At 39.7% G+C, this 23645-nt stretch overlaps 1 protein-coding gene across 4 annotated transcripts in view; it reads right to left on the bottom strand.

Moving 5' to 3' along the window:
* Positions 1 to 23645, bottom strand: part of APP (amyloid beta precursor protein) — a 542079-nt gene that overhangs the window by 137686 nt on the left and 380748 nt on the right. For 2 of the 4 annotated variants that reach the window (XM_053706000.1, XM_053705999.1), the window contains exon 7: positions 15279 to 15446. The exons of the other annotated variants lie outside the window; for them this stretch is intronic. In XM_053706000.1, coding sequence (XP_053561975.1) covers positions 15279 to 15446 — 168 coding nt within the window. The remainder of the gene's footprint in view (positions 1 to 15278; positions 15447 to 23645) is intronic. 4 annotated transcript variants of the gene reach the window in all.

Genomic DNA, 23645 nt, shown 5'->3' with positions numbered 1-23645 from the left:
TCCTCAGTGCCACCACTCATATCTGGTGTAACATTAGTGTAACTTTAAAAAAAAAAAAACTTTTACATCAGTCTTCTAGTGTTATTTAATTTTAGTTGCCAGGCCAGCCTGCCACTAGTGCCAGCCTGTGTGTCAGGCTCACAGCATATACTGTGCCTACTTGCATCCTCAGTGCCACCACTCATATCTGTTGTAACATTAGTGTAACTTTTAAAAAAAAAAGACTTTTACATCAGTCTGCTATTATTCCAAACAATTTAGGAATGTTAGGTGATTTATGCCCTTTATGGATTAAAACCAGACTCTGCATCAACTATGTAATTTTCCGTGGGAGTTTTGCCATGGATCCCCCTCCGGCATGCCACAGTCCAGGTGTTAGTCCCCTTGAAACAACTTTTCCATCACTATTGTGGCCAGAAAGAGTCTCTGTTGGTTTTAAAGTTCGCCTGCCTATTGAAGTCTATGGTGGTTCGCCCGGTTCGCGAACAGTTGCGGAAGTTCGAGTCCGCCGTTCGCGAACCGAAATTTTTAGGTTCGCGACATCACTATTCTCTAGTAGAATGAGGAGGTTTATGTCCCGCTGTCTCCTAAGCAAAGCGGATAACGCTCCTTAACCAAAAAGATAAGGAAGTCGAAGAGACCTTTTGACCCTTACGCTTCCCAAAATAGACAACAAACAAGGAAGAAGTTTGTCTAAAATCCTTAGTAGCCTGAAGATACAACTTCAAGGCGCGAACCACGTCCAAATTATGAAGCAAACGTTCCTTTAAAGAAGGAGGATTGGGACACAAGGAAGGAACCACAATTTCTTGATTGATGTTGCGGTCTGACACGACCTTAGGAAAAAAAACTTTGTACGTAGGACAGCCTTATTAGAATGGAACACCAGATAAGGAGGCTAACAGAGCAAGGCAGCAATCTCAGATACTCTGCACGCAGAAGCAATAGCCAGTAGAAGAAGAACCTTCCAGGACAACAATTTAATGTCAATTTCATGCATAGGCTCAAACGGAGTACATTGCAAAACCTTAAGAACAAGATTTAGACTCCAAGGAGGAGCCTTAGATCTAAACACAGGTCTGATCCTAATCTTTCCCTTAAAAGGGAGAGAAAAAAGTCTGGACTTAGAAGTCATATCCGCAGACCAGCACTTCAGCAGGGAAGCTGCGTGTGTAGGAGATGAATGTTGGGTACGCACCTCACGGGATGGCGAGTCCTCAGAGGTGGACGGCTCAGTGGTACTAAAAGGGTTAACCTTCTTTGACCGAATAACGTTGTCAAGGCATGTGGAACATAGTTGAGAGGACGGGCATACCATGCCTCCTCACAATATAAAAAGGGATTACTATTTGGAATAGCGGCAGTACCCTCTAATATCTCAGAATCCTCCATAGCTTAAGCTAATGACAGCAGGACACAGAAAATAAACGATCTTTATTTCTCAAAAAAACTAATTATGCTTACCTGATCATTTCCTTTTCTTCTGATGGAAAGAATCCACAGCTGCATTCATTACTTTTGGGAAATAAGAACCTGGCCACCAGGACGAGGCACCCCAGCCAAGGGACAGTAGAAGAAATATCAGGGTGAAAGGTACCAGAAAAATATAAAAGGATGCCCCACAAAAAATTAAGGGTGGGGAGCTGTGGTATCTTTCCATCAGAAGAAAAGGAAATTATTAGGTAAGCATAATTTATGTTTTTCTTCTTAAATGGAAAGGGTCCACAGCTGCATTCATTACTTTTGGGAAAACGTTTGAGGAAACTGAATGCCAAGATGGGAGGGTACAATAGGCGGCCCATACTGAGGGCACCAGGTCTGAACCTCTATCCAATAAAAAACCTTGCTTCGTCCGAAGCCGAGAAAACTTTAAGAGAAAAAGCCTCAATGACACTGACTCGCAGTTAGTCCAGAAGCCAAACTAGAGACCGCAAACGGACTCGCTTGAGCCAACAGTCCTCCAGGAGACACCATCGCCCAACAAACAGTCCCCCACCACTCAACCCCCACAAATGAAGGGGACACAGTTGAAACCCCCAAGGGGACAAGGCAAAGGAGAACCGAGGAAACCGAAAGGTCCCCTAATACAAAAAAGAACACCTCCAAGAGTGAGCCCAGCTCACAGAGACCCAAAGGGACCCAAACAAGGAAAGGAGGCCACGCCTATATCAAGCTAAACCCGGCATAAGACCAGGCACAGAGACAGAAGAGAAGTCTCTCCAATATCCTGCAATCACGGAATGCAACTGAAGAGGCAAAGTCCTCCCAGTGTCTGACCATAGAATACCAAGGCATATGACCATGAAAAAGTGTGTAATACACCCAGGTGAAAAACCCAGAGTCCATAACAGGATGGCACATAGGGTACTTGCGAGGAAGAAGCAGTCAAGCAAGAAACAGACCGCAAAAGCAACCCCCGGACAGAGGGCATGCTCCAGGCAACCTAAGTCGCCAGACCTACACACAGGTCCCTAAAAAAGTTAACACAAAACCTCAATCGAGGCCCCCCGAGAAGCAGAGTATACCCTCAGAACCCGAAGGAAGAGTAAACTCTTTTCTGAAACAATGGAGCAAGGTGAAAGGAAAATCTATACCATAGCAGACTGAGCTACCAGGATAGACTCACCAAGCTCACACATCCAGAGGAGACTGTGACCCAAAACAGGTACAGCAATGAGCATAAGGCTAGCACAGTCATCCCCACAGAGTACAAGTACAACCCGACTCTGAAAACAGACAACAAGGCCATAGACCGAAGGATCTATCCAAATAAATGGTGCCAGCAAGACCCCAGGGGGAACCAATCCCACCTTTCCACCTCCCATCCAGGAGAAGCCCCAAGCAAGGACTCCATCTCCATAGGGAGGAGAATATTCCCTAAAGAAAAGGGATGATGCCGGAAGGGCAACAATTCCTCAATGCCCGAAGGCACCGGCTAATGGGAAGATAAAATCCCAACACAGATGTCCTAGAAAAGGACTCCCCTACCAATAGCTTGCCAAGCAAGTAGTATATTAGCCTGATCCCGCCTATTACGTTCAGTCCAATGCCGAAATACCAGGCAATTCCTCTCTGAACAAGGAACACAGCAACCCCAGACGATCGCTTCAGCCTTCATTGGGCCTCATCAGTGAGGTGTAGCCATATTCCTCTAAGCAACACTGAGCAAGGAGTCCACATCTGGTTGCCCCTTTTTCCCATAGAGAGACTAAATACATACAGAGAGAAAAGTGCACTCACAGGAACGAACAAATGGCTCAATACCATTGTTAGCCTGTTCTATGGCGATTTACCACCTGGGTGCAGTTTTTTAGCTCAGTAATGCTTTTCACAGAGTAGAACTTTCCTGTAGTATATCAGTCTGATTCCGCTTATTACAGTCAGTTCAGCACCGAAATACCAGGCAATTCCTCTCTGAACAAGGAACACAGCAACCCCAGATGATTTTTTCGGCCTTCATTGGGCCTCGTCAGTGAGGTGTAGCCATATTCCTCTAAGCACACTGAGCAAGGAGTCCACGTCTGGTTGCCCCTTTTTCCCATAGGGAGACTAAATACATACAGAGAGAAGTGCACTCACAGGAACGAACAACTGGCTCAATACCATTAGCCTGTTCTATGGCGATTTACCACCTGGGTGCAGCTACCCCTATCTAAAGTCCAACACTCCAAGGAGCAAGGCTATAAGTCGTATGAAGATACTTCTCAAAGCCTCAGGACAATAAAGGGATACCTCGAGGTCAAAAAAATCCTACCAGCAGGACTAGTCTCCCTATCACCTCCGCTCAAGCAGAGGACACAAGGAAGAGATAAGGCACTAAGCCTACCCAGCTCCGGAAACCCCAAGCTAAATGAAGTCCCCGCAGGGAACAACCATCACCCAGAAACACAGATCCATAAAAGGAGATCCAACTCACCTGGAGATAATGGAAGAAGACCCAAAGGTCTCTTATAACTCACAGACAGTACATGGCAAAGAGTAAAAGCTGCATCTAGAAACACTATAAAAAGCTTACGCATATACCTGCAAGGTGTGAAGAGCTGCAACTGGTTTCAAACTGCAAACCTTCCGCATGCTAGACAGCTATCCTGTACAAGCTGTTGGATCAAGCCCAAAAGGACAATCCAGAGGCCTAAAAAATGAAGGCCAAACCGCTCAACTGCGGTAAGGGACGTTAAGCCCTCCAATCCCTCCACCACATGGGGGAGGCTCTAGGTTCTGATGAAATCAGATATCAGATAGAGTGACGCAGCGGGAAACTCCCCTGCCCGGCCATCTATACTGAAGGCTATAAGGACTGAAACAATCCTTCTCGCCTCACGGACCCACAGTTCCTCTCGAATGCATAGTTGAACATGAAAAACAATGATAACCTGAGCACTCAGCGCTTCTACCAAATCAGCCGAGCAGAAAAGCGCCACGTGTCTGAACATCCGCAAGACCGAACAAACCAGACAGGACCAGCCTGCACCTAGGGTCCCAACCGGCAATGCGTAAATTCTCCCTCGAAGGGGAAACATTTTTAACATAGGACTAACATGTCCAAAACAACTTCCAAAGGTTCAGAAGGAACAAAAACAAATAAAAGACATCCCATCAGATATAAATAAAATATAAGGCAACCCGGAGCTTAACGCCCAAAAGACACAGGCCTACCCGCAGGACCAGCCAAACGGAGTCCTATCTTACAAAACTGGAAAAGAACTCAAACAAATAACAATCAGGAGATTACTTCATCCCTACATGTCTAATGTGGTGCACCATTCAAATTATCAGACTGAAAATCCTTGTAACTGGTAACGATAGGGTCATTCAATAACTGAAAAACATGTCTGAGCAACAAGCGAAGGTGCGCAATCCTGTAACAAAAGGCACAACACTAAGGGACAGATACCCCCGCGGGGAACTGTAGAGGCCCTCCCCAAGGCAGAAGGCCCGGGATAATAGGGCACGAGCACATTCTTAAATAAACGTCTGGACTCTGCAGACGAACAATCACCAACATTATGTGGAAGCGAAAATGTGCTGCAACCTCCAGGGGAAACACGCCACCCTGCATGGAGGAACCATAAACTGGGTTACCCGCATGTGCAGAAGTATGATTTGGTAGGGAACTCACTTCTTGGAGGACAGGACCCCCAGAGGCGGATGGCTCAGCAGTCCCTTAATTCCCCGAGCTGCAATTCTAACGCTGTGAGACAACAAACTTTTTACTTTCAATTAGCAAAGTTAACACACGAGCGAGAGCGCAAAATAGCACCTTCATTTATAATCTAGCCCTTAACGGGAAATTAAACACTAAATACATTTCAACACTGCAGGTATCTGAAGGAGAGTTGCTACACATGTGCATACAGGTCTGGAACAGGATTTCAAAATGGTGCCAGCCGTGACTAGAGGGAGACAGAGAATAATCTCAATACTATGCTTATAAAATTTTTTTAGTGATTAATGTCCCTTTAAAGTTTAAACAACAATTATTAACATAGTAGTTAAATGTTACTGTAACTAATTAACATAGAAATAATTAAAAATCTACATTCTCATAAGGTAGGTATTTATCATGCTTTTCTTGGAAATAAATCTCTTTACAAATTAATGCTCAGTTACAATTGCTTGTCACGCAAATGATATTAAATTATGATCAAGCATGTTCAAAATTAGATAGATTAAAAATGTGTTAATTATGTATTAGAGGTTAACAATATCGTATTCATAGAAAATAAATTGTTAAAATGCCAGACTTTTTTTAGGAAATTTAAGGGATATTTTATTCAGCCAAAAAAAAAAAAAAAAGTTTGTCATGGTCACTGTCAGTGGCTTTGCCAGGAGAAGCACTAGGCCCCCACAGTGGTTTTCCACAACTACTCTTGCCCAGGCACTGTGGCAGCTCCAACTTGCCCTGCCTTTGGCAGGCCCAGTCTTGCCCATGACATGCTGGGCCCCTGCGGCACGCCCAGTCTTGCCCTCCCACCCACACCTCACCTACAAATCACCAGTGGGCCTAGGGACACCACTGGTTACGGTTAATAAAATATGCATTGTTTTGCAGATTATCTGAGAACCTCTCCTGAGGTTAATTAAGAACATATACGTAATATCTGCAGTGTTGCAGCAAAGAAGAGTGAAAGAGTTAAATACACCGCACAGAAGGTAACTTTTAATTTTTTTTTTTAAATTGTAATGATTAATAAGTACAAAATAGAGAATTTTATTTTTTCCACTAGAATTTCCATTTAAATGCAATGAAAAATATTTATTTCCTTAATTATTTTTACTTTGATCTACACTAGGAACTGCCATCTTATACAGCGATGGCTTTTGAAGCTTTTCAGACAGCACAACCCATTTGTAATAGCTAAAAACATAATTTATGCTTACCTGATAAATTTATTTCTCTTGTAGTGTATCCAGTCCACGGATCATCCATTACTTATGGGATATTAACTCCTCCCCAACAGGAAGTGCAAGAGGATTCACCCAGCAGAGCTGCTATATAGCTCCTCCCCTAACTGCCATTACCAGTCATTCGACCGAAAACATGCAGAGAAAGGAAAACCATAGGGTACAGTGGTGACTGTAGTTTAATGGAAAAATTACCTGCCTTAAAGTGACAGGGCGGGCCGTGGACTGGATACACTACAAGAGAAATAAATTTATCAGGTAAGCATAAATTATGTTTTCTCTTGTTAAGTGTATCCAGTCCACGGATCATCCATTACTTATGGGATACCAATACCAAAGCTAAAGTACACAGATGACGGGAGGGACAGGCAGGCTGTTTATACGGAAGGAACCACTGCCTGAAGAACCTTTCTCCCAAAAACAGCCTCCGAAGAAGCAAAAGTATGAAGAGAAGACCAAGTTGCAGCCTTGCAAATCTGTTCAACAGAAGCCTCATTCTTAAAGGCCCAAGTGGAAGCCAGAGCTCTAGTAGAATGTGCTGTAATTCTTTCAGGAGGCTGCTGTCCAGCAGTCTCATAGGCTAACCGTATTATGCTACGAAGCCAAAAGGAGAGAGAGGTAGCCGAAGCTTTTTGACCTCTCCTCTGACCAGAATAAACGACAAACAGGGAAGACGTTTGTCGAAAATCCTTAGTTGCCTGTAGATAAAATTTCAGGGCACGGACTACATCTAGATTGTGTAGCAGACGTTCCTTTTTCGAAGAAGGATTAGGACACAAAGATGTAACCACAATCTCTTGATTGATATTCCTGTTAGTGACCACCTTAGGTAGGAACCCAGGTTTAGTACGCAGAACTACCTTGTCTGAATGAAAAATCAGATAAGGAGAATCACAATGTAAGGCAGATAACTCAGAGACTCTTCGAGCCGAGGAAATCGCCATTAAAAACAGAACTTTCCAAGATAACAACTTGATATCAATGGAATGAAGGGGTTCAAACGGAACCCCCTGTAAAACATTAAGAACTAAGTTCAAACTCCATGGTGGAGCAACAGTTTTAAACACAGGCTTGATCCTAGCTAAAGCCTGACAAAAAGCTTGAACGTCCGGAACTTCTGACAGACGTTTGTGTAAAAGAATGGACAGAGCTGAAATCTGTCCCTTTAAGGAACTAGCGGATAAACCCTTTTCTAAACCTTCTTGTAGAAAAGACAATATCCTCGGAATCCTAACCTTACTCCATGAGTAACTCATGGATTCGCACCAATATAAGTATTTGCGCCATATTTTATGGTAAATCTTTCTGGTAACAGGCTTCCTAGCCTGTATTAAGGTATCAATAACTGACTCAGAAAAACCACGTTTTGATAAAATCAAGCGTTCAATTTCCAAGCAGTCAGCTTCAGAGAAATTAGATTTTGATGTTTGAAGGGACCCTGGATCAGAAGGTCCTGTTTCAGAGTTAGCGACCAAGGTGGACAGGATGACATGTCCACTAGATCTGCATACCAAGTCCTGCGTGGCCATGCAGGCGTTATTAGAATCACTGATGCTCTCTCCTGTTTGATTCTGGCAATCAATCGAGGAAGCATCGGGAAGGGTGGAAACACATAAGCCATCCCGAAGGTCCAAGGTGCTGTCAAAGCATCTATCAGAACCGCTCCCGGATCCCTGGATCTGGACCCGTAACGAGGAAGCTTGGCGTTCTGTCGAGACGCCATGAGATCTATCTCTGGTTTGCCCCAACGTCGAAGTATTTGGGCAAAGACCTCCGGATGAAGTTCCCACTCCCACGGATGAAAAGTCTGACGACTTAAGAAATCCGCCTCCCAGTTCTCCACTCCCGGGATGTGGATTGCTGACAGGTGGCAAGAGTGAGACTCTGCCCAGCGAATTATCTTTGATACTTCCATCATTGCTAGGGAGCTTCTTGTTGATGTTGTCTGACTGAAACCTGATGAACCCCCGAGTTGTTAACTGGGGCCAAGCCAGAAGGGCATTGAGAACTGCTCTCAATTCCAGAATGTTTATTGGTAGGAGACTCTCCTCCTGATTCCATTGTCCCTGAGCCTTCAGAGAATTCCAGACAGCGCCCCAACCTAGTAGGCTGGCGTCTGTTGTTACAATTGTCCAGTCCGGCCTGCTGAATGGCATCCCCCTGGACAGATGTGGCCGAGAAAGCCACCATTGAAGAGAATTTCTGGTCTCTTGATCCAGATTCAGAGTAGGGGACAAGTCTGAGTAATCCCCATTCCACTGACTTGGCATGCACAATTGCAGCGGTCTGAGATGTAGACGTGCAAAGGGTACTATGTCCATTGCTGCTACCATTAAGCCGATCACCTCCATGCATTGAGCTACTGACGGGTGTTGAATGGAATGAAGGACACGGCATGCATTTTGAAGCTTTGTTAACCTGTCTTCTGTCAGGTAAATCTTCATTTCTACAGAATCTATAAGAGTCCCCAAGAAGGGAACTCTTGTGAGTGGAAAGAGAGAACTCTTCTTTTCGTTCACCTTCCATCCATGCGACCTTAGAAATGCCAGTACTAACTCTGTATGAGACTTGGCAGTTTGAAAGCTTGAAGCTTGTATCAGAATGTCGTCTAGGTACGGAGCTACCGCAATTCCTCGCGGTCTTAGTACCGCCAGAAGAGCACACAGAACCTTTGTGAAGATTCTCGGAGCCGTAGCCAATCCGAATGGTAATGCCTGTCTAGAAAGGCAAACCTTAGATACCGGTAATGATCTTTGTGAATCGGTATGTGAAGGTAAGCATCCTTTAAATCCACTGTGGTCATGTACTGACCCTTTTGGATCATGGGTAAAATTGTCCGAATAGTTTCCATTTTGAACGATGGAACTCTTAGGAATTTGTTTAGGATCTTTAAATCCAAGATAGGCCTGAAAGTTCCCTCTTTTTTGGGAACCACAAACAGATTTGAGTAAAACCCTTGTCCTTGTTCCGACCGCGGAACCGGATGGATCACTCCCATTAATAAAAGATCTTGTACGCAGCGTAGAAACGCCTCTTTCTTTATTTGGTTTGTTGACAACCTTGACAGATGAAATCTCCCTCTTGGGGGAGAGAATTTGAAGTCTAGAAGGTATCCCTGAGATATGATCTCTAACGCCCAGGGATCCTGGACATCTCTTGCCCAAGCCTGGGCGAAGAGAGAAAGTCTGCCCCCCACTAGATCCGTTCCCGGATCGGGGGCCCTCGATTCATGCTGTCTTAGGGGCAGCAGCAGGTTTCCTGGCCTGCTTGCCCTTGTTCCAGGACTGGTTAGGTCTCCAGCCTTGTCTGTAGCGAGCAACAGCTCCTTCCTGTTTTGGTGCAGAGGAAGTTGATGCTGCTCCTGCTTTGAAATTACGAAAGGAACGAAAGGAACGAAAATTAGACTGTCTAGCCTTAGGTTTGGCTCTGTCTTGAGGCAGGGCATGGCCTTTACCTCCTGTAATGTCAGCGATAATTTCTTTCAACCCGGGCCCGAATAAGGTCTGCCCTTTGAAAGGTATATTAAGCAATTTAGATTTAGAAGTAACGTCAGCTGACCAGGATTTTAGCCACAGTGCTCTGCGTGCCTGAATGGCGAATCCGGAATTCTTAGCCGTAAGTTTAGTTAAATGTACTACGGCATCTGAAATAAATGAGTTAGCTAACTTAAGGGCTTTAAGCTTGTGTGTAATCTCATCTAATGGAGCTGATTCAAGTGTCTCTTCCAGAGACTCAAACCAAAATGCTGCTGCAGCCGTGACAGGCGCAATGCATGCAAGAGGTTGCAATATAAAACCTTGTTGAACAAACATTTTCTTAAGGTAACCCTCTAACTTTTTATCCATTGGATCTGAAAAGGCACAGCTATCCTCCACCGGGATAGTGGTACGCTTAGCTAAAGTAGAAACTGCTCCCTCCACCTTAGGGACCGTTTGCCATAAGTCCCGTGTGGTGGCGTCTATTGGAAACATCTTTCTAAATATCGGAGGGGGTGAGAACGGCACACCGGGTCTATCCCACTCCTTAGTAACAATTTCAGTAAGTCTCTTAGGTATAGGAAAAACGTCAGTACTCGCCGGTACCGCAAAATATTTATCCAACCTACACATTTTCTCTGGTATTGCAACTGTGTTACAATCATTCAGAGCCGCTAACACCTCCCCTAGTAATACACGGAGGTTTTCCAGCTTAAATTTAAAATTTTAAATATCTAAATCCAGTTTGTTTGGATCAGAACCGTCACCCGCAGAATGAAGCTCTCCGTCCTCATGTTCTGCAAATTGTGACGCAGTGTCTGACATGGCCCTAATATTATCAGCGCACTCTGTTCTCACCCCAGAGTGATCACGCTTACCTCTTAGTTCTGGTAATTTAGCCAAAACTTCAGTCATAACAGTAGCCATATCCTGTAATGTGATTTGTAATGGCCGCCCAGATGTACTCGGCGCTACAATATCACGCACCTCCCGAGCGGGAGATGCAGGTACTGACACGTGAGGCGAGTTAGTCGGCATAACTCTCCCCTCGTTGTTTGGTGAAATATGTTCAATTTGTACAGATTGACTTTTATTTAAAGTAGCATCAATACAGTTAGTACATAAATTTCTATTGGGCTCCACTTTGGCTTTAGCACATATAGCACAGATATCTTCCTCTGAATCAGACATGTTTAACACACTAGCAAATAAACTAGCAACTTGGAAATACTTTTCAAGTAATTTACTATAATATGAAAACGTACTGTGCCTATAAGAAGCACAGAAAAAGTTATGACAGTTGAAAATTAATAAACTGAAAAGTTATAGCATCAAATCTTTGTAAAAAACACAATTTTAGCAAAGGATTGCTCCCATTAGCAAAGGATAACTAACCCTGATAGCAGAAAAAAAAAATAAAAAAAAAATACAGAAATAAACGTTTTTTTTATCACAGTCAACTACAATCTCACAGCTCTGCTGTGAGTGATTACCTCCCTCAAAACAAGTTTTGAAGACCCCTGAGTTCTGTAGAGATGAACCGGATCATGCAGGGAAGACAATAAACTTCTGACTGAATTTTTTGATGCGTAGCAAAAGCACCAAAAAAGGTCCCTCCCCCTCACACATAACAGTGAGAGAGATCAGTAAACTGTCATAAATTAAATAAAACGACTGCCAAGTGGAAAAAAATAGTGCCCAAAACATTTTTTCACCCAGTACCTCAGAAAATTAAACGATTTTACATGCCAGCAAAAAACGTTTAACATTAATAAATTGAGTGTTATTAAAAAGCCTGTTGCTAGTCCCTGCAAATTAGGCTAAAGTTTTATGCATACAGTATAATTCAAGTGAAGTGCCATTCCCCAGAATACTGAAGTGTAAAATATACATACATGACAGCCTGATACCAGTTGCTGCTACTGCATTTAAGGCTGAGTTTACATTATATCGGTATTGCAGAATTTTCTCATCAATTCCATTGTCAGAAAATAATAAGCTGCTACATACCTCTTTGCAGATTAATCTGCCCGCTGTCCCCTGATCTGAAGTTTACCTCTCCTCAGATGGCCGAGAAACAGCAATATGATCTTAACTACTCCGGCTAAAATCATAGAAAAACTCAGGTAGATTCTTCTTCAAATTCTACCAGAGAAGGAATAACACACTCCGGTGCTATTATAAAATAACAAACTTTTGATTGAAGGTATGAAACTAAGTATAATCACCAAAGTCCTCTCACACATCCTATCTATTCGTTGGGTGCAAGAGAATGACTGGTAATGGCAGTTAGGGGAGGAGCTATATAGCAGCTCTGCTGGGTGAATCCTCTTGCACTTCCTGTTGGGGAGGAGTTAATATCCCATAAGTAATGGATGATCCGTGGACTGGATACACTTAACAAGAGAAATATTCATGTTTTAAGTGGTTTTTACAATAGCAGGAAAAGGCAGAGACCCCCACCCGCAAAATGATGAGAGATTTGGGAAATAAGACATTTTTAAAAACGGACATCAAAATGAAAAATGCTCCAACAATCTTAATTTTATATTTTTTTACACATTGTCAAATGAGAATTTAATAATTACAGTTTCTGGGGTTCTGGATGAGTGCCTATGTTGTCAGGTTGCTAAAGTTAAATTGTATTCTGTTCCTAATATATGGTCCATCCAGACGACTTTGCATTCAAAATATTTTTACGTAACAACTTAAACCAAATGTTACGTTTGCATAATTTCAGCAATTAGGCACTGTTGTGCATAAGGTCAGGGTAAAAAACAAACAAAAAAACAAACAGACAAAAAAAAAATATTAAACATTTTACCATGGTTATTTCATTAACAAAAGTTATCCTTGGCAAATCCTTTAAAACCATCTCTTTAGTAGGGTTCTCTTATTTTATCTGCTTTGGTAAAATAGAGGCAGATGCAAATGGCTTTCTGCACTGATGTAACAAATCACTGTGTAGCAGGTCATTTAAAGTGGGGTAAAGAAGTGAATAAAAAGCAAATATATCAGCAGTGAATTAAAGGGAAAGGCAATTTGAGAAGTGTGATCCCTCTTTCTATATCACATATTTAAATAGTGACAACCGAACCGAACTTCTAAGAGACCATCCTTACACTGCAGCACAATTAGGAAATGTGATACTTCATTTTAAACAGTGTATCTCTTAAACTAGGGCTACATGTGGCACTCTGCACTAGTTTTTTTTTGTGACCCGTGGGTAATAGCCAAACTAAGAATGTACACCATAGTTTTTTTGTGGCTCCAAGAAAAAGTGGAAATAAAAATGTGTTCTTTGGGGGTTTCTGGTGAGTGGGTAAGATAACTTTACTCTACAACCATAACTAAATATGGCCCTGCACCACTAGACATTTTGTAGGAAATATTTTATTTATTTGCTGCCCTTAAAACAAAATATTGATCTGTGGACCCTAAGTTTTAGAAGGTTGACCCTCACTGACAAACAATAGCTATTTGACCTAAAATGTAACTCATTTTCTCTAGTGAAATAAAGGCCAAGTTGATGAGTATCGGGTCCTGTGTATCCACCCAAGAGGAGTGGGTTCTTAATTTGTATTCTAGAGTGAGCCAAGATATAGTGATACTAAATCTATGATATATTTATTCCAGATAGTATTAAATCAAATCAAGTGGAACTAGATATTGTCATCACCTCAATGCCCTTGGGAAGAATTTAGTATGTGACAGCAAGCAGCAGCTTGTGGAATAACAGTGATAACCTTTAAATATTAAATGTAACAATGTTAATTCTTATACACGTCAGTGCATTGCTGTTGGCACCAATGTAATATAATATTTGAAAGCTAAATTTAAAGTTAACATAAAATATTGAAATGTTAATTTCCATTCTAAAGAGATATTTGAAAATAGCAGAATGAATGTCAAGGGGAACAGAATTTCAAAATTCAGATAGACATATTCCAAATCCATATCCACAAGCTCTTTCCCCATAATCCGTTTGCAGGAATGAAATACTTTAGGGGGAAAGCAATGTAAGTGTTAAAAGTAATGTGCAGATCTTTTGAAGACAAGAGGACTTTTTCTATAATGGATAACTGTGCTAATATTTATCTTAACCCTTTTAGCTTTTGTTCACCAATCAGAACATTGAAAGGGGCAATGAGTGTGTTGAAGCCTTCTTAGCAGAAAAAGCTTTTCTGATTATAAAGCATGATCAGAAATTCTGAGGCTTTAGCAATAAACATGTTTTGCTACTGCGGTAAAAGGAACACACTGAATTTAAACCTTTATTTACAGTGAAACAGAGCTGGCAAGCTACCTTATAACAGTGTGCCACAATACTCAGCGCTGCGGAATCTGTTGGCGCTCTACAAATAACCGATAATAATAATACCTGGGGTCTCTTCTACACATTGCACTACAATATAAACATTCTCAAACTATGAAAGGAATTCTACAAGTCTCCTATTTTTCAACAACAAGTTAATTCCAATACAAATTATCAAATCACTTGCAAAATATAAAATCAAATAATTATCTGGGTTAAAAAATAAATAAATACTAGAGAGGTGAAGAAGTTATTTAACCTAACCTGGATGCTATTTCTATATACTTAATGATGAATGCTGAGATCTCTAAGTATCTAGAAATGGCTTTAAAGTTACAGTAGATGTTTTTTTCTGTGGCATTATCAATGTCTTTATAACCTTTCTTAAATAATAAATTAGGCTTTTTTTTATACATTTCCAAACTAATCACAGATACTATGAATCGTCACTTGGTATTCAAACCCTTAACCCCTTTGATGCATGGAAGGACTGAGTAATGAGTTGCAACCATTCCACAAAAGTAAAACCACATGGTTATTTTACACAAAACAAAAGGTAGATATTCAGCTTTTGAGAGTTACAAAGGTTGTGTTAGTGAGTATTTCTCCACAGATGATGTATTAGTCAACACACAGAAAGCAGAATATTGGTCATGCTTCTTCAGAAAAGCAGTAATAAGTGAGATTGCGAGCAGGGATGAGCAAATGTTTTGTCACATTTGTTAGAAATATCAATTTTTTTTTCTCTATACTGAATGTAACACTCAGATACTAACATTCAAAGGTTGATTCTTTAAGTTTAAGAATTCTTTATTCAAATGTAATATACAGAATGCTAGCATTCCTTTTTTAGAATGATCAGAATGAATGTCAAGGGGAACATTTGTGCTAACATTTTGATATAAAAAAAAAGACATTCACCCATCCCTAATTGTGATAAAAAGCAGTTAAGAACATAATTTGATATGTGGTTAGTTACAGGCCAGGTCAAACCCTGAGACACTTAAAAGTAGTTTAACACGAGAAGCAGACACTGTGGCGACAGAAAGATAAACTGCCACAGGTTGGAAAGGTCCACTTACTGACGCTGCCACAGACTGCCAAGCAGTATTCCTCAGAGTCAAAGTTGTTTCGGTTTCCACCACAGCCTCCGTAAGTGAACTGTGTGCATTTCCTTTCGGTCACATCATAGAACCAGCGGGGAATCATTGCTCGACATGGGCCAGTCTCAGCTTGTTCAGAGCACACCTCTATTTATAACATGTGGAGGAACTTGATTTAGCATTAAAATATTAAAAAGCAAAAAGTTCATAAAAAAAGCTCTTGTATTTTAAATAAGAGGTCCAAAACACCCATCAAAGGGCACCAAAAGGCTAGAATTGCACTGTATAATTTCACATAGCATAACCAAAGGAACTTTGCATCGATTATGTAATCATATGTTCATGACGACAAACGTAAATTCTAGTCTGTTTGTTACCCTTGAGGACTGGATTTGGACACTCGTCTTTAAGACCAATAATCGATTGCATCTAGTTTTTAATTAAGAACAGTATCATCTGCAACATTATTAAAGTTTTTCTTCAGTCTTTCAAAACACCCAGCCCTAATCAAATGAAATTATTTCGGATACAGTATTATTGCTACATGTTTCAAATAATTTAGAAAAATAAATGTAATTTTCTCAAACATAGTAACATAGTAGATAAGGTTGAAAAAGGACAAAAGTCCACCAAGTTCAACCTATACAGATCCTAACTCATTTACAATAATAAGCTGACAATTGAACTACATTAAAAGGACACTGAACCCAAATTTTTTCTTTCATGGTTAAGACAGAGCATGAAATTTTAAGCAACTTTCTAATTTACTCCTATTATCAATTTTTCTTCGTTCTCTTGCTATTTATTTAAAAAGCAGGGTTGTGATGCATAGGAGCCGGCCCATTTTTGGTTGAGAACCTGGGTTATGCTTGCTTATTGGTGGGTAGATGTAAGCCTTCAATAAGCAAGCGCTATCCATGGTGCTGAACCTAAAATGGGCTGGCTGCTAAGATTTACATTCCTGATTTTAAAATAAAGATAGCAAGAGAACAAAGAAAAAATGATAATAGGAGTAAATTAGAAAGTTGCTTAAAATTGCATGCTCTATCTGAATCGTGAAAGAAAACAATTTGGGTTCAGTGTCCCTTTAATACAATCAGGAAGCAGACCCATTTAACACACAAAATCATATCCCTGAAAATATTATTTAGCCAGAAATGTATCTAAGCCATTTTTAACTCGATCTAAGGCATTCACTACCTCCTTAGGTAAGGAGTTCTACAATTTGTATTATTTGCTTTCTCAAAATACGATTATAGTTGACACTTTATAAATCTTTGCAGCATCAGTGGTGACTAAATGCTAAAGGCAGAGTGAACATTTTTCAAGCTAAACAAGATAAAAGTACACAACCAAGCTAATTTTCAGAGCCAAATTACAGGAAAAGGGGGCAAAATAAATAACAAAAACATATTGCAAAGGTGTTTCATTATGCATAACTAAACATTTTATCTACAAATCGCAAGGTGTCCCTTTCAACAGTGCATTTAAAGGGACAGTCTACACCAGCAGAAATTTAGAGGTTTTAAAGTTATAAAGTATATTAAAGTGAATGTAAATTTTGATGTTTAAGTGCCCGGTTTTTAAAACTTTGATTAAAAACAGGGGCACTTTAATTCATCAAAATTTACATTTCACTCCTGTTGTGACAAAAAAAACTTACCTTTTAAACTTCACAGCAGCTGCTGCTTCCTCCGTTCTCACAAGCCATTTCTGATGTCAGAAATGATTGATAGGTCATCCTCCAATCACAGATTCCCCCCCGGGGGATTCAGTGTCTGATTCACTGCTGTGATTGGAGGAAGCCAGATACCTCATTTTAGACCCAGGAAGAGGCTTTGAAACAGGTGGAGGAAGCTGGAGCTGCTGTGAAGATTAAAAATTAAGTTTATTTTCACAACAGGAGTGAAATGAAAATATTGATGAATTAAAGTGCCTCTGTTTTTAATCAAAGTTTTAAAAACCGGGCATCAAAATTTACATTCACTTTAATACAGGGAGCTGCGGAATCTGTTGGCGCTCTACAAATAACCGAAAATAATAATAATAATAAATTATTAGGCAAATGAGTATTTTGACCACATCATCCTCTTTATGCATGTTGTCTTACTCCAAGCTATATAGGCTCGAAAGCCTACTACCAATTAAGCATATTAGGTGATGTGCATCTCTGTAATGAGAAGGGGTGTGGTCTAATGACATCAACACCCTATATCAGGTGTGAATAATTATTAGGCAACTTCCTTTCCTTTGGCAAAATGGGTCAAAAGAAGGACTTGAAAGATTGTGGAAAAATAGTGCGCTGGTGTATAGAGTATCAGACCGCTTACAGTGTTTTAGATCCTTCAGTATAAAAATAATGTATAGTGAAAGAAAAAGGAGGTCTTGTAAGGGCGCTAATAGCTGAAGATACTTATGTGAAATTATTAATATTACTGGTGATAAATATGTGTACAAAAGTAAAATAAAAATAAGAACAGTATCTAAGATAACAAGTGATTTATTTGGTTACAATATGATTTGAAAAAATAGAGACGTCTCTAGTACAATTCAATTAAAAACAATGATGAAATATAGCATAAAAAATGATAAAAAGTGGTACTGATTAGTACTTCATGAGAAATTTAGATTACTGTTTAATAGTGTAGTCACAAAGAAAATTTTTGGGGTGTGACTAAACAGTTAGCCAAGATTTCTCGTGAGTTATTAAGTCTGTATACAGTTATGCATAAAAATATTTAAAATACCGATATCGGCTTGATAAAACTTCTGCAAAGGCTATATATTGCACACAAAAAATTATAATGGAGCTTAAAGAGGAGCTGTGCATAAGAGGAAAATTATATAGGGTTATGCTCTAGCTCTGATTATGTCAATCCTTATATCTGTATTCTCAGCGAACTTATTGATATGTCCATACGTATGAACCAAGAGAAATGTCCAGTAATATATACTGCTAGTAGTTTAGGATTACAGTTCGCAATCTTAAAGCAGATGGTACCTTATAGTAAGCTTGAATAGCAGCAGGGAATCCTATGCGTCCTGCGGCTCAGTTCTTCTGACAGTGTCCTCGTGTTGTTGGCGTCTGACGTCACACCCGATGTGCGGGGGCTTGTCTTGCGTCGGCCAATCGCTGCTTAGACAGTTGTGAGTATTCGAAATGCCTTTTCACGTCCGATATTGTGTATTCACAATTTTTCTTCTGTCTGATATCTGTACTTATTTAGGCACCAATCAGCAAAAAAGTATCCGTTGTGAGTAAGTTCACCTGCACTTAGTGCTGTTAGCACGCAGGTTCCGATGCAATTTCTCCTTCGTGTCCTTTGTTGACAGTCAACCCGGGTTGCTGATTGGTGCCTAAATAAGTACAGATATCAGACAGAAGAAAAATTGTGAATACACAATATCGGACGTGAAAAGGCATTTCGGATACTCACAACTGTCTAAGCAGCGATTGGCCGACGCAAGACAAGCCCCCGCACATCGGGTGTGACGTCAGACGCCAACAACACGAGGACACTGTCAGAAGAACTGAGCCGCAGGACGCATAGGATTCCCTGCTGCTATTCAAGCTTACTATAAGGTACCATCTGCTTTAAGATTGCGAACTGTAATCCTAAACTACTAGCAGTATATATTACTGGACATTTCTCTTGGTTCATACGTATGGACATATCAATAAGTTCGCTGAGAATACAGATATAAGGATTGACATAATCAGAGCTAGAGCATAACCCTATATAATTTTCCTCTTATGCACAGCTCCTCTTTAAGCTCCATTATAATTTTTTGTGTGCAATATATAGCCTTTGCAGAAGTTTTATCAAGCCGATATCGGTATTTTAAATATTTTTATGCATAACTGTATACAGACTTAATAACTCACGAGAAATCTTGGCTAACTGTTTAGTCACACCCCAAAAATTTTCTTTGTGACTACACTATTAAACAGTAATCTAAATTTCTCATGAAGTACTAATCAGTACCAGTTTTTAGCATTTTTTATGCTATATTTCATCATTGTTTTTAATTGAATTGTACTAGAGACGTCTCTATTTTTTCAAATCATATTGTAACCAAATAAATCACTTGTTATCTTAGATACTGTTCTTATTTTTATTTTACTTTTGTACACATATTTATCACCAGTAATATTAATAATTTCACATAAGTATCTTCAGCTATTAGCGCCCTTACAAGACCTCCTTTTTCTTTCAAAAGAAGGACTTGACAGGCTCAGAAAAGTCAAAAATAGTGAGATATCTTGCAGAGGGATGCAGCACTCTTAAAATTGCAAAGCTTCTGAAGCGTGATCATCGAACAATCAAGTGTTTCATTCAAAATAGTCAACAGGATCGCAAGAAGCGTGTGGAAAAACCAAGGCGCAAAATAACTGCACATGAACTGAGAAAAGTCAAGCGTGCAGCTGCCAAGATGCCACTTGCCACCAGTTTGGCCATATTTCAGAGCTGCAACATCACTGGAGTGCCCAAAAGCACAAGGTGTGCAATACTCAGAGACATGGCCAAGGTAAGAAAGGCTGAAAGACGACCACCACTGAACAAGACACACAAGCTGAAACGTCAAGACTGGGCCAAGAAATATCTCAAGACTGATTTTTCTACGGTTTTATGGACTGATGAAATGAGAGTGAGTCTTGATGGGCCAGATGGATGGCCCCGTGGCTGGATTGGTAAAGGGCAGAGAGCTCCAGTCTGACTCAGACGCCAGCAAGGTGGAGGTGGAGTACTGGTTTGGGCTGGTATCATCAAAGATGAGCTTGTGGGGCCTTTTCGGGTTGAGGATGGAGTCAAGCTCAACTCCCAGTCCTACTGCCAGTTTCTGGAAGACACCTTCTTCAAGCAGTGGTACAGGAAGAAGTCTGCATCCTTCAAGAAAAACATGATTTTCATGCAGGACAATGCTCCATCACACGCGTCCAAGTACTCCACAGCGTGGCTGGCAAGAAAGGGTATAAAAGAAGAAAATCTAATGACATGGCCTCCTTGTTCACCTGATCTGAACCCCATTGAGAACCTGTGGTCCATCATCAAATGTGAGATTTACAAGGAGGGAAAACAGTACACCTCTCTGAACAGTGTCTGGGAGGCTGTGGTTGCTGCTGCACGCAATGTTGATGGTGAACAGATCAAAACACTGACAGAATCCATGGATGGCAGGCTTTTGAGTGTCCTTGCAAAGAAAGGTGGCTATATTGGTCACTGATTTGTTTTTGTTTTGTTTTTGAATGTCAGAAATGTATATTTGTGAATGTTGAGATGTTATATTGGTTTCACTGGTAAAAATAAATAATTGAAATGGGTATATATTTGTTTTTGTTAAGTTGCCTAATAATTATGCACAGTAATAGTCACCTGCACACACAGATATCCCCCTAAAATAGCTAAAACTAAAAACAAACTAAAAACTACTTCCAAAAATATTCAGCTTTGATATTAATGAGTTTTTTGGGTTCATTGAGAACATGGTTGTTGTTCAATAATAAAATGAATCCTCAAAAATACAACTTGCCTAATAATTCTGCACTCCCTGTATAACAATGTTGGTTGTGCAAAGCTGGGGAATGGGTAGTAAATGAGTCGTTTATCTTTTTAAACAATAGCAATTTTGGTGTTGACTGTCCCTTTAAATTTATGCACTAAAGGCATGCTAATAACCTAGGTAATGTTTAAATATTCACTCTCTAAAAGTATACATTGGGCAGTGCAGCATCAAATTTGCTGTGGAGATTGTTGTAAACTGTGCAGCGAACACTGCACAGTTTACACAATTAGCGCTCTGAACATTAACCAGAGATCAAATCCCCCAACAGTAACCAGAGATCAGTGCCCCAATTGGCCCCAGTAGTGCTTTTTTTTATTTTTAAATAACTGCACAAAACAGTTTTTAGGAGTTAAATTTGGCAGGTGTGGGGTGTTAGAAAAAACATCACTGAAAAATGCCTTTACATTTTGGTCTATGGGGAACCGTGTTCCCTGTAAATATATATGTATATGCTTATATACATATATATTTAAGTCTTAATATGTGTATATACACATATAAACACAAATATATATGTATATATTCATATATATTTCAATTTGCTGTTATCGCTGCGCGACTTACCCGCTTCACAACGCTAAGTTCTCATGGCGTGTCACATGGCATGAGAACGAGGCTCCTGTTGAAGCCTATGGAAGCACACTCTAGTGAGTGTAAAGCTTCCGTGCAATGCAAACTCATTGGTTATGTGGTGCGCAAATATCACCCTTGTGAAAGCGTCATTTTGCGCTACACTTGTAATCTGGTCCATAATATGTAAAAACTATTTTGCAATGGAATAAAATATATAAAAACAAGGAAACTTACATAAAGTTGAAGATCCACAAACAGTTATGTTTCAATAAATATATTCTATTTTTATTAAACAATAGTGTTAAGCTCTGTTTATCGTTTCCATTGTTAAAAAAAAAAAAAACATCTTTACAATCTTTTTTGAATTTTTAACATTTACCTGTCTCTAAATCTTTTATTTTTTATTTTTAGACCATACTGAAAACTCTACCTGAATCATGAAGTTTTAATTTTGACTTCCTTGTCTTTATTAATTAAAAAAATATTTAATTACAATCATATTATACATATATATATATAATTTAAATATTTCTCAAGAATTTATTTTTTCATTCTATAAATGGATACTACCCTGGAAAAAAACAAAAACATAAATATAAGATATTCAGATCTAGATTCCTGATCTCTAAATACCAACAAAACTCCCCTAACTTTGTGGTTATGTACAGACAAAGGTTATTCTACAATAGAACTCACACATACCTTCTTTATCCCCTCCCCCCCCCCAATAAATTAATACATATTAATACACATACATAAATGCATAATTAGGTAAAATAGTAATGTAGGAGTCAATCACAAACCTTATCTAACAGAAAACCACCATTAAAGTGCCATAAAACTTGTTGAGATCTGTGCATATCCTAAAAGGGCTAATTAAGTAAAACATAATTTATGTAAGAACTTACCTGATAAATTCATTTCTTTCATATTAGCAAGAGTCCATGAGCTAGTGACGTATGTGATATACATTCCTACCAGGAGGGGCAAAGTTTCCCAAACCTCAAAATGCCTATAAATACACCCCTCACCACACCCACAAATCAGTTTAACGAATAGCCAAGAAGTGGGGTGATAAGAAAAAAGTGCGAAGCATAAATATAAGGAATTGGAATAATTGTGCTTTGTACAAAAAAAATCATAACCACCACAAAAAAAGGGTGGACCTCATGGACTCTTGCTAATATGAAAGAAATGAATTTATCAGGTAAGTTCTTAAATTATGTTTTCTTTCATGTAATTAGCAAGAGTCCATGAGCTAGTGACGTATGGGATAATGACTACCCAACATGTGGATCTTCCACGCAAGAGTCACTAGAGAGGGAGGGATAAAATAAAGACAGCCAATTCCGCTGAAAAAAATCCACACCCAAAAATAAAGTTTAAATCTTATAAAGAAAAAAACTGAAAATATAAGCAGAAGATTCAAACTGAAACAGCTGCCTGAAGTACTTTTCTACCAAAAACAGCTTCAGAAGAAGAAAACACATCAAAATGGTAGAATTTAGTAAAAGTATGCAAAGAAGACCAAGTTGCTGCTTTGCAAATCTGATCAACCGAAGCTTCATTCCTAAATGCCCAGGAAGTAGAAACTGACCTAGTAGAATGAGCTGTAATCCTTTGAGGCGGAGTCTTACCCGACTCGACATAAGCATGATGAATTAAAGATTTCAACCAAGATGCCAAAGAAATGGCAGAGGCCTTCTGACCTTTCCTAGAACCGGAAAAGATAACAAATAGACTAGAAGTCTTTCGGAAATTCTTAGTAGCTTCAACATAATATTTCAAAGCTCTAACTACATCCAAAGAATGCAATGATTTCTCCTTAGAATTCTTAGGATTAGGACATAATGAAGGAACCACAATTTCTCTACTAATGTTGTTAGAATTCACAACCTTACGTAAAAATTTAAAAGAAGTTCGCAACACCGCCTTATCCTGGTGAAAAATCAGAAAAGGAGACTCACAAGAGAGAGCAGATAATTCAGAAACTCTTCTGGCAGAAGAGATGGCCAAAAGGAACAAAACTTTCCAAGAAAGTAATTTAATGTCCAATGAATGCATAGGTTCAAACGGAGGAGCTTGAAGAGCCCCCAGAACCAAATTCAAACTCCAAGGAGGAGAAATTGACTTAATGACAGGCTTTATACGAACCAAAGCTTGTACAAAACAATGAATATCAGGAAGATTAGCAATCTTTCTGTGAAA

This window comes from Bombina bombina, chromosome 3 (assembly GCF_027579735.1).
Source record: "Bombina bombina isolate aBomBom1 chromosome 3, aBomBom1.pri, whole genome shotgun sequence".
Classification (NCBI taxonomy): Eukaryota; Metazoa; Chordata; class Amphibia; order Anura; family Bombinatoridae; genus Bombina; species Bombina bombina.
This window is presented reverse-complemented; position numbering and strand designations above follow the sequence as displayed.